The sequence below is a fragment of the Hipposideros armiger genome, unplaced genomic scaffold, assembly GCF_001890085.2.
Source record: "Hipposideros armiger isolate ML-2016 unplaced genomic scaffold, ASM189008v1 scaffold_134, whole genome shotgun sequence".
NCBI classification, from domain to species: domain Eukaryota; kingdom Metazoa; phylum Chordata; class Mammalia; order Chiroptera; family Hipposideridae; genus Hipposideros; species Hipposideros armiger.
The window spans coordinates 2,457,430-2,468,638 of NW_017731484.1; the positions used below are offsets into that span (position 1 = coordinate 2,457,430).

The following is an 11,209-nucleotide window of genomic DNA, read 5'->3' on the forward strand; positions in this document are numbered from 1 at the left end:
CTTCTCCTTCTCCTTCTCCTTCTCCTTCTCCTTCTCCTTCTCCTTCTCCTTCTCCTTCTCCTTCTCCTTCTCCTTCTTCTTCTTCTTATGAATGCATGGATATATGTACACAAATAAGTGCACATGGACATTCAAGCTGTGTGTGCACAGGAACAGATGTGTGTACAAATGTGTGTATCTGACTGCTGGAGCAGCTTAGAGAGGTCTGTATATATATGTGTGTGTGATGTTTGTGCACGTAAGGAAGTCCGTGTAGGCGAGAGGTGTGGACATGTGCATATGTGGGTGAGGGTGTGTATATCGCTGAGTGTAAAGGAGAAAGCTTTTACAGGAAGAAAGCCAGTCTGAAAGCATCAGTGTGCCCTGGGCCCATTCAGCCACCCCCACCATTCAGACAGAGAGAGTTACTGGAAGCTGCTATTGTGCAAGGTGGTTCCCAGCAGCCTGGCTGCCTGTGCCACCCCTTCCTTCTCTCCCTCCCCTCCCGCAGTCCCAGCTGGGGCAGGGGTCCTTACCCTCCACTACCATCATTAACTTGGGATTAAGCGGGGCTCTCCAGCCTCCATCTCCAAGGCCTGGGGCAGCAGTGAAGGGTAGTGATAAGTGGTGGGGAGGGGGATGGGGGATGCCATTTCAGGGAGCCCTGCCTCCTTCTTCATTCTGAGAGCTGCTTAACAGCTGCCGTCGCTCCCCAGGGGTCCAGGGCTGGGCCTCAGCTGTGGCATAGGGACCTACTCCCCACCCTTGGAATAGGGCTGACAGCTGGATGCGCTGGGAGAGGAGGCACTAATTGGTTAATGGGCATCCCACCCCCCATGACCCACCAAGGAGGGCCTGAAATCAGCTGTATGGAGGGGTAGGAGCAGATTAGGAGTGGCCTGGCCCTTACCTGGCACCACAAAGGCACCCCCATGAGTCAGCGAATGGAGCCCACTCCCCACCCCTGTGGAAAGGCAGGTGTGAAACTACCCACTGCGCCTCGGGGTCTCTGCCTTGGTGAGGTTGGACAATGGTGCATGAGGAGAGAGGCATCTGCCCTGGCAGGGGCCAGGCCTGAAACTCCATTTGCACACGAGATACCCATTTGCTCAGCAAATTCAGAAGACCGGGGCCTAGACCTGTGTGCGCCACAGACTTGCCCTGTGACCCTGGGCAAGTCATTCCCTTTTCCGGGCCTCTCTTTCTGGAGTTGTCACACTGCAATTTTATAAAAATGCCCCCAAAGCAACCTGCACACCATCCACCCACCATAAAGCCTTCCTTCCTCTCCCAGCCCAGCAGACATTTTCTCAGCACACACCTTGTGCCAGGCTGAACCCTCCCATAGACCCTGAGAGGGAAGTTCATGTTCTTTTCATGTCATAGGTGAAGACATTGGGGCTCAGAAGGGTTCTAGAAGAGTTAGCTGGTAGAGGCTCTGAGACCAGGCACTTTCTCTGAGACACACCGGCCCAGAAGGGACACCAGGCTCCAGGGACACATATTCTCTCTACACCCTTTTGGCCAGTGACTTCCCATGCACCTTTCAAGGCCCATCTCAGATCTCTCTTCCACGAGACCCCTCTGACAGCCCACCGGCAGTGTCATCGGTTTCCACTCTGAGGGGCCCCTGCACTTTGAACCTGAACTGTTTCAATGGCTCTCACCGCCCTGCACTGGCAGTTTTCTGTCCCTCCCTGGACTGCAAGCTCCTTGAGGAAAAAGGGCTGTGTCTTAACTCATTCTTGCAACACAATCTATATAGCCTGGTGCCAGGTATACACTAGGTGCTCAGCACCTGAGTGTAGGATGGGTGATTGGCTGAGCTAACTTGACCAGAGGAGGGCTGCCCAACCTATTTAAATTCAAATTTTAATTCATTTAAATTAAATAAAATTAAGAATTGGGTAACTCAGCCGCACTAGCCACATTTCAAGGACTCCATAGCAGTGGCTAGTGCCTACCGTATTGGACAGTGCAGAAATGGAAGATGTCCATCATCGCAGGAAGTCCAATTGAACTGTGCTGCCCCAAAGGCCAGGCTCCAGCTGACGCCCAAGCCCTGAGGCCCCTGGTGGTGTCCCCATCTGCAGCTCGGAGCTCAGCCCGGGGATCCCCAGCCACATTTGGGCCTGTCTTTGAAGACCAGCCCCTCAGTCTGCTCTTCCCAGAGGAGTCCACAGAGGAGAAGGTGACGTTGGCGTGCCATGCCCGGGCCAGCCCTCCTGCCACCTATAGGTGAGACCCCCCACGGTGGGTCCTGGGAGGCCCTGGGCAGCCGTGAGGTTTTTGCTCACGTCAGTCCTGTGGCTGGGCTGGGTGCAGCTGGGCAGGACTCAGGAGGGCCCCCTCTTCCGCCCCTGCTGCAGGTGGAAGATGAACGGTACTGAGATGAAGCTGGAGCCAGGTTCCCGCCACCAGCTGGTGGGGGGCAACCTGGTCATCATCAACCCCACCAAGGCGCAGGATGCCGGCATCTACCAGTGCCTGGCTTCTAACCCAGTGGGCACCATTGTCAGCAGAGAGGCTGTCCTGCGCTTCGGCTGTGAGACCCATAGGGTGCCAGGACACTCTGGGGGAGGGAAGAAGGGGGCTGGGAAAAATTTCCAGAAAGGCCGGGTGACTACTTCCCATGGAAGCTGAGCCGGGGAGGGGCCCCCAGGCTTAGAGAGCGGGTCCTGAACGCCGCCTGGTCTTCACTTCCAGTTCTGCAGGAATTCTCCAAGGAGGAAAGAGACCCAGTGAAAACCCATGAAGGCTGGGGGGTGATGTTTCCCTGTAACCCACCTGCCCACTACCCAGGTGAGCTGGGACTCTGGCCCATGGTTAGACAGAGGGTACAGGAGAGGCTCTAGCCAGCTCAGCAAAGGAAGGATGGAATAAAAGGTGGTGAGTGACTCTTGGAATCACCGATCCCTCAGCTCGCAGCCTTAAATGCTCCTGTGTTTCCTGGATGGATGTAATTTTCTAGCTTGGTGCCCTGCCTCCTTCTTCAGACTAGGGGATCCTTAAGGGGCTGTTTCCCTAAGACAGCACTCCCTGAGGGCAGGCATAAAGTCGCATATTCCCCCTAGGTCTCCCCTCAGCCTCAGATCAGAGCATGGGGGCTCTCTCAGGATAAGGCATACAGATTCCCACCAGCATGTTGGGGTCCCACCCAGAGTTGCCCCGTTAGCCCGTCATCCTCTGGTGTCCTCAAACTCCCCACATCCTAGGCCTGTCCTACCGCTGGCTTCTCAACGAGTTCCCCAACTTCATCCCTACGGACGGGCGTCACTTCGTGTCCCAGACCACAGGAAACCTGTACATTGCCCGGACCAATGCCTCAGACCTGGGCAACTACTCCTGCCTGGCCACCAGCCACATGGACTTCTCCACCAAGAGCGTCTTCAGCAAGTTCGCTCAGCTCAACCTGGCTGCCGAAGGTCAGGGACGGTGGGCACGGCTGGGAGGAGAGAGCTGAAAGGGTTGGTGGGCGTTGGAAAGGGGTTTTGTCCCTCAGAGTTTGTGAAGAGCAGCTCATGGGGCACAGGGTCCGGGGCCTGGACCCCTGGATCCTCCTGCTGCAAGGCCTCCGGCTTTTCCCCCCAGATCCCCATGGGGAAAGTGAGTTAAGACTGAGTTAGCTCTGAGCTGTGCTGAGACCCTAGCACGGGAGCTCCGGACCCCCGGCATCTGATCTGCAAAACCCTTCTCTCCCCAGATCCCAGGCTGTTTGCGCCCAGCATCAAGGCCCGGTTCCCAGCAGAGACATATGCGCTGGTGGGGCAGCAGGTCACCCTGGAGTGCTTTGCATTTGGGAAGTGAGTGGTGGAGGAGAGAGGGAACAGGCCAGGGCACAGGTGACCCCAGAGAGAGAGAGCAGGAAGGGTCAGCACTTGGTCATCTTGGTGTCCCTCGCAGGGTCTAGCAGGATGCCAGGCCCACAGTGAGCAGCGACCACCACTGACCAAACACTAACTCTCTGGTGAGGCATCCTGCATAAAAGGGCCTGGCACATACTGGGCCACTGGGTCCTCCCATCAACGCATGATAGGCCCACACAGCTTATGTAACACCCGGGCTGGAGGCAGACAGCCCAGTGTACCAGCCCGAGCCCAGCCTGCCTGCTTCAAATCCCAGCTCTATAACTTGCTGGCTGAGAGACCTTGGATAAGCTACTTAAGCTCTCTGTGCCTCAGTTTCCTTATTTGTACATAATAATACTTACCTCATATGGGTTGTTACGAGGATTAAATAACATATATAAAGAGCTGAGAACAGTGCCTGGCATTTAGTAAGTGTTCTGTGGAGGCTAACAGTTATCTTTTTAAAAATGACAACAAAAATCATGCTCTCCCTGGAACAGGGCTAAGCAAATAGCAGGTGCTCAATAAATGTTTGTAGACTGAATGACCACAAATACCTCCTGCTATTTGAGGATGCCCTGGACACACACACACACACACACACACACACACACACACACACCCGCCTTGTGGAAAGTTATTGGGCTTCCAGGAAATCCATAGTTAAAGCATATGGAAGGGCAATACATTAACTCTTTAAGACTCACTGATACCTCCGTCCATTTTAGTTCACAGATTACTAATAACTGAAGCCCCTTTGGAAAGTAGAGGCAAGGTCCTGTTGAAGAGGGGGGAGGGGGCACATTAAGACCCAGGTCACAGGCCACTGCCGGGGAGGGCAGGCCCAGAGGAGGAAACAGGACCAGTGCCGGGTGGGGGAGGGGAGGGCAAGTCAGCCTCACGGTCCAGACCCCGCTGAAGACCGACGTAATCGGTGACACAGTTGTTGCAGGGGAGAGGGGAGGCCCACTTCTTGCTCCTTCCTGCCTGGGCTCCAAACCAGCCTGGGAGAAGTGGCTCCCTCCCCCGCTACTCTCTCCCTGGGTTCCTTCCCAGGTCCGGGTTCAGCTGCCCTATTCCCCAACCCCACCTGCCCAGCACCTCAAGAGGGCCTGAGAGTCAGAGTTCCAGGAGCTGCCCGCACGGGGGAGTCTGACTAACTCATCCTACCCACTCTGGCTTTGTCTCCCCTGCCAGCCCCGTTCCCAGAATCAAGTGGCGCAAAATGGATGGCTCCTTGTCCCCGCAGTGGGCCACAGCCGAGCCCACCCTGCAGATCCCCAACGTCAGTTTCGAGGACGAGGGCGCCTATGAGTGTGAGGCGGAGAACTCCAGGGGCCGAGACAGCGTCCAGGGCCGCATCATCGTGCAGGGTATGAGCCTGGGACACCCTCTCCCCGCCTTCACCCTTGTGCCTGAGGAAGTCCACTCAGAAGTCAGGGAGTAAACTGGAAAGTTCCTTGCTCAAGCCCTCTGGCCCCAGAATTTCACTGGGCTGTGGTCAGCTCAGAACTTCAGTCGGGGATGCGGAAAACACATGGAAGGCTTTAGAATTACTGAAGTTGCTAAAACAGCCGCTGGCACAGGCTCCAAGTGCTAACTTTCTCAAGCCTGCTTCTCACCACGCCCCGTCCCACAAGGCTGATGACGCCCTCTGCTGTCTGATACCGGAACTGCAGCCCCGCAATTCCGGGCTTATTTAATGAGCTGGAGGCTCCTCCCTGCTCATCCCCAGTCTCTCTCCCTTGCTCCCCACAGCCCAGCCCGAATGGCTCAAGGTGATCTCGGACATGGAAGCCGATATCGGTTCCAGCCTGCGTTGGGGCTGCGCGGCCGCCGGCAAGCCCCGGCCCACAGTGCGCTGGCTGCGGAACGGGGAGCCGCTGGCACCCCAGGTAGGAGGCCTGGGGCTTCATCCCTCACACCAACTGTCTTCTGCTTACCTGGTTCCCTCACTCCCCAATCGCCCCCCGCCCCGCCCAGCCCCCCACCGTCAGGCCCTCTGGGCCAATTAGGGTGCCCTAGAGTGGTTCTAGGTGCTTCTTTCCAACCCAGGGGCACATGGCCACAGGGTGGTCAACTGCATAGACTCTTGACTGGAGGGGCCAGAGACCTGGGTCCAGGCACAACGCAGACACAAAAACACTACGTGGTGCCAAATGGGTCACCTCGACCCTCTGGCTTCAGTGTGCATCATGATGTGCAGGGAGGCCTGGGAAATCTCGGAGTCCCGGAATTAAAGGCAGCCCTGAAATGGCACTGGACATATAAACCCCCTCCTAGAGGGAGTGGCAGCCTAGAGTCTGCACTGCACCCACCCCCATCGGCCCCTCCACCCTGGTCCTCCCGCTGGTCCTGACGCCCCTGCCCCGCCCTGGGCCGGGCTCTTTTGCACAGACAGGGGTAGAGGTGCTGGCCGGGGACCTGCGGTTCTCCAAGCTGAGCATGGAGGACTCAGGCATGTACCAGTGTGTGGCAGAGAACAAGCATGGCACCATCTACGCCAGCGCCGAGCTGGCTGTTCAAGGTAAAAGGCCCAGGGAGGCTGGGGACATCCCCAAGGAGACACAGGCAGGGCTCTAGGAGCTGAGTTGCAGCATTTCTAAACATGAAACACACCCTGGCGGTTTTCCTATGGCTTCTGAGTAGAACTCAGGGATTTAAGAAAGGAGATGAGACACTAGATTGCGAGCTCCCAGAGCTCCCAAAGGTCCCTGGCTTGCTCCTTGTCTGGCACAGACAAATTAAATGTTTGTTACCGTGAAGGAAAGATGGCAAAAGTCATTGGAAACTAAATCAGTTAGATTTGTGTTTAACCCAGCCCCTTCGGCTATGTAACCTTTGGCAAGTTACTTAATCTCTTTGTGTCTCAGTTTACTGATTTATAAAATGTGGGCAAAAGTCCTGCCCTCATACAGCTGTTGGGAGGACTCAATGAGATGATAGAAGTAAAGTATGAAGGACCTGCCCATCACATAACAGGTGCCCAGTAAGTGTCAGCTGCTGCTAGGATTCTTATTGTGTGACTTAAGCTCATGGGACCTCAGTTTTCTCATCTGTAAAATGGACATAGTGATACCTACCTCATCAAGTTGTAATGAGGCTTAAAAGACTCGTTCATTCTTTCATTCATTCAACCAATATTTATTCAGTACCTCCTCAGATAAGCCTCTGCCTTCAAGTATCTTAAAACCCAGTGGAGAGAGGGACAAATAAACACAAGATCGAATAATTAAATAAAATCATTTCAGACAGCCATAAAAAGTACAGTATAAATATAGAAAATCCAGAAGAGAGGTAGGGGTGAGGTGGGCCAGTGAGATGGGATGGTCAAGGAAGATGTCTCTGAGGAAGACATTTTGGGGATGTGACCTGAATGTTAAGGAGACAGCCATGTGACGATCTGAGGGATTTCCAAGCAAAATGTGCAGTCAGTGCAAAGGTCCTGAGGCGCAGGGGAAAAAAGTGACATCTTCAAAGGACAAAAATGGCCCAGGTAATTGGAGCACAATGAGTAAGGGAGAGAGTGGGGCGAGACGGGATTGCAGAGGAGGGGACTCAGCTGTGAGTCCTTGTGAGGAGGTGGAGTTCATTCTGAGTTCCTGATTCACATTTTAAAAAAGATATTCCTGACTGCTAGTGGAGAAGAGTTTGTAGATAGGCAGTACAGAAACAGGAAGACCAATTAGGGGCTTTTCAATAGCCTAGCAGGAGATTTGGTGATTTGGAGCTGCGAGGTAGCAGTGGAGTGATGAGAAGGGGCTGGGTTCTGGGTGTATTTTAGAAGCGGTGCTAAGAGTCACTCATGGATTGACTATGGAGGGTACGTAAAGTGCTTAGCACATAGTCAGGTGATGTCTCAATCAAGGCCAGCAGGTACTGTTATGACTCCCTGGGTGACTGTGCGACACTCCCCTTCCATTCTAGCACTGGCCCCTGACTTCAGGCTGAATCCTGTAAAGCGTCTGATCCCTGCGGCCCGAGGGGGAGAAGTCATTATACCCTGTCAGCCCCGGGCAGCTCCAAAAGCCACGGTGCTCTGGAGCAAAGGCACTGAAATTTTGGTCAACACCAGCAGGTACAGCCCGCACCCCTCACCAAGCAATTCCTACCCCCCTCCTTCTCCTTGGAGATGCCTCCCTTCCTAGACTACAGGGTATTCCCTGAGTTGGCCAGATCTGCTCTGTCCTTTCTGCAGAGTGACTGTAACTCCAGATGGCACCTTGATCATAAGAAACATCAGTCGGTCGGATGAAGGCAAATACACCTGCTTTGCTGAGAATTTCATGGGCAAAGCCAACAGCACTGGCATCTTGTCTGTGCGAGGTAAGGGCTGTGGCATGACTGCGGTTGGTGGGCTTAGCCACCCGAGGGGTGCCATCCCCCCGCCATCCTCCCCTGTGTTCCCACATTCCTCCTAGTTCAGTCTGAAGGTTTCCCCCAGAATACCCCGAGTTTCACTTGGGGACTACCCTCTCACCACCATCCAGAATCTAGCCCTGCCTGCCTCCCACACACTCCTGGAGCTGCTGGGAGGTCAGGATACCCTTGGCCACGCTGCCTCTTCTCATTCCTGGAACTTAGGACAAACCCTCTCACCCCATCCACCCCGGGAACTTGTTTTTGTTTTTGTTTTGTTTTGTTTTGTTTTCGGCAGATGCAACCAAGATCACTCTAGCTCCCTCAAGTGCTGACATCAACTTGGGGGACAACCTGACTCTGCAGTGCCATGCCTCCCACGACCCCACCATGGACCTCACCTTCATCTGGGCCCTGGATGACTTCCCCATCGACTCCAACAAGCCTGGGGGCCACTATCGGAGGGCCAGTGTGGTGAGGCCCGGGGCCGAGAACCTGGGGCTTCTCCCTCCTTCTAGATAGACCGGAGACCCAAGATGTCCTTAACATCACCCCCAAAGCCTTTCCCTCAGGAATGCCGACCATGGCAAAGCTCATCCTCGGATTCCTAACGACCCTCCCTTAGATGGGCAATTCCCTGGTTTCCACCTGAAGGAAGTCCATACATTTAGGAGCGGTTAAGGACAAACCTGGAATTCCAGGCCCCCAGCAAGACTGTTCTTGTTATCCTGTCTCTCAACACAAATGACACCATTAACTTGGACCATTGTTGACTGTCTTGTGAAACAAGCTTTGTTTAGTCCCCAGCGGTACTAAGTAGGGAGTAGCTGATTCCTCCCATTGAAAAGACAGGAACGCTGAAGTGTAGAGTGTACCCTGGACGTCATGGAGCAGGGGACGCCGAGCCCTGTTTCATGTCTGTCTCCTTGGCTCACTGCACTAGCTGGAGTCACGTCCGCTGACCCTGCCCGTCCTGTTCCCTGTGCGCAGAAGGAGACAGTTGGTGATCTGACCATCCTGAATGCCCAGCTGCGCCACGGCGGGAAGTACACCTGCATGGCCCAGACGGTAGTGGACAGTGCATCCAAGGAGGCCACAGTCCTGGTCCGAGGTGATGGGCTTCCCCACCCCCACCCCCACTCCCTCAGGGCTATTCTGACCTTCATTCCCGAACTTCCTCCTCTCCCCGAGAGCTGTGGGGAGGGGCTTCTGACAGAAGTCCACTGAGCCAAACTTATCCTGTGGTTCTTCACAGGTCCTAAATGAATAGAATAGTCTTCTTCCCAAGCCAAGATTTTAAAAACCCATTCCAAAACACATCCCAAGAACTTTGCTGAGGCCAGAAGTTTTATGGGTTTTTTTTAAAGAAATTTCATTGGGGAACAGTGTGTTTTTCCAGGACCCATCAGCTCCAAGTCAAGTAGTTGTTTCAATCTAGTTGGGGAGGGCACAGCTCCTTGGCCCATGTGGGAATCGAACCGGCAACCTTGGTGTTATGAGCCTGCGCGCTAACCACCTGAGCTAACCGGCCGCTCCTGAGGCCAGAAGTTTTCAGAGCTCAGTGCTGGGAAATCTGTACACATCCCTATGTGAGGGCCTCTGTGACCCCTCCAGCCTTGGACACATCGCTACCACCACGCACCATCATTCCTCACTCACTGCCCACATTCCTTGTCCTTCCACGCAGGTGTGTGTTTGCAGCGCCCTCTGCTGCCCCCTATTGGTACTGCACCTGCCCAAACTAGCGTGGAGGGGGTTGGCACAAATTTGAAGCTGTCCAATTCTGACTAACAGTGCTCTGACCTCTTGGTACAGGTCCACCGGGTCCTCCGGGAGGCGTGGTGGTAAGGGACATTGGCGACACCACTGTCCAGCTTAGCTGGAGCCGTGGCTTCGACAACCACAGCCCCATTGCCAAATACACCCTGCAAGCTCGCACTCCACCTGCAGGGAAGTGGAAGCAAGTTCGTACCAGTAAGTGTGAGCCACCTCCACCACCACCACACACCCATCAGTACTAATAAGGCCTGGCTGTGTGCCAGCGGTGGGGGCCAGGGTCACAAGGCTGGGGCTAAGCCTGGAGCTTCAAAGAGGGACAAGCTTGGGCCATCTGCCTGCAGGGAGCTCCCAGGCCAGTGGGGAGCTAGTGTCACATGGACAGCAGGAGAGTGGGGAGAGAGTTGGAGGAGGCGGTGCTCAGTCTGCAGCCTTGAAGCATTGGCAGGACGATTATAGGGGCAATGACAACATTCGTCGGGGTGTGGAGTAAGCAAAACACCAGCAAAGACTAGGGCAGGGAGGACTACCAGTTTTCTGGTCATTTGTGAAAGAGGTGTTGAGCGCTTAGTGTGTGTCAGGCGCCACCATGAGAGCTGGGTACAGGCCCAGTCCCTGCCCTCTCCATCCAGACCAGTAAGCAGATGCCGGAACACTGACTCCTTGGTGCCTTGCAGATCCCGCTAACATTGAGGGCAACGCAGAGACGGCCCAGGTGCTGGGCCTCACGCCCTGGATGGACTATGAGTTCCGGGTCACAGCCAGCAACATCCTGGGCACTGGGGAGCCCAGTGGGCCCTCCAGCAAAATCCGGACAAAGGAAGCAGGTCAGAGTCCTGGATGTCCCCAAGAGAAGTAACGTCAGGGCACAGACTCAAACCCTCTTTGAAGGGAGCCCCAAGCAAACAGCAGTTACACAGAGTTCCAGCCCTGCTCACCAGCGTCAGGCTGTCTAACAAAGCAGATGAGAAAGGAACACAAGTCAGGGCTGGGCCCAGCACTGCGCACTGCATTACGCCCTGAGCCATGGCCTGTCAGGGCTGGAGGGGCCATCCAGTTTGAACACCTCATTTAAAATGTGGGCCAACCTTACAACTCCCCGTGAATCTACGAGACCTCAAAACCAAAAGGTTTTTTTAAATGGGAAAAAAACAAAGTGTGGAGAAGAGAAGGGTCACACTGGCAGAGCCTGGACTTGAACCCAGGACCACGGGGTGATGGGCAGATATCCTTAATGGAGGTACAAT

At 54.8% G+C, this 11,209-nt stretch overlaps 1 protein-coding gene across 7 annotated transcripts in view; it reads left to right on the forward strand.

Annotated features, from left to right (window-relative positions):
* CNTN2 (contactin 2) overlaps positions 1-11,209 on the forward strand; it is a 30,146-nt gene that overhangs the window by 11,739 nt on the left and 7,198 nt on the right. For 4 of the 7 annotated variants that reach the window (XR_002124800.1, XM_019649775.1, XM_019649777.1 and 1 more), the window contains 14 exons: positions 1,986-2,217; positions 2,349-2,524; positions 2,686-2,781; positions 3,195-3,404; positions 3,683-3,782; positions 5,025-5,200; positions 5,586-5,722; positions 6,225-6,354; positions 7,755-7,905; positions 8,026-8,153; positions 8,485-8,660; positions 9,177-9,297; positions 10,002-10,160; positions 10,640-10,789. Coding sequence is in view for 6 of the 7 variants with exons in the window: in XM_019649775.1 (XP_019505320.1) it covers positions 1,986-2,217; positions 2,349-2,524; positions 2,686-2,781; positions 3,195-3,404; positions 3,683-3,782; positions 5,025-5,200; positions 5,586-5,722; positions 6,225-6,354; positions 7,755-7,905; positions 8,026-8,153; positions 8,485-8,660; positions 9,177-9,297; positions 10,002-10,160; positions 10,640-10,789 (2,142 nt within the window). In the remaining variant the exon portion in view is untranslated. The remainder of the gene's footprint in view (positions 1-1,985; positions 2,218-2,348; positions 2,525-2,685; positions 2,782-3,194; positions 3,405-3,682; positions 3,783-5,024; positions 5,201-5,585; positions 5,723-6,224; positions 6,355-7,754; positions 7,906-8,025; positions 8,154-8,484; positions 8,661-9,176; positions 9,298-10,001; positions 10,161-10,639; positions 10,790-11,209) is intronic. The other 3 variants (XM_019649778.1, XM_019649776.1, XM_019649774.1) reach the window with 2 other exon arrangements.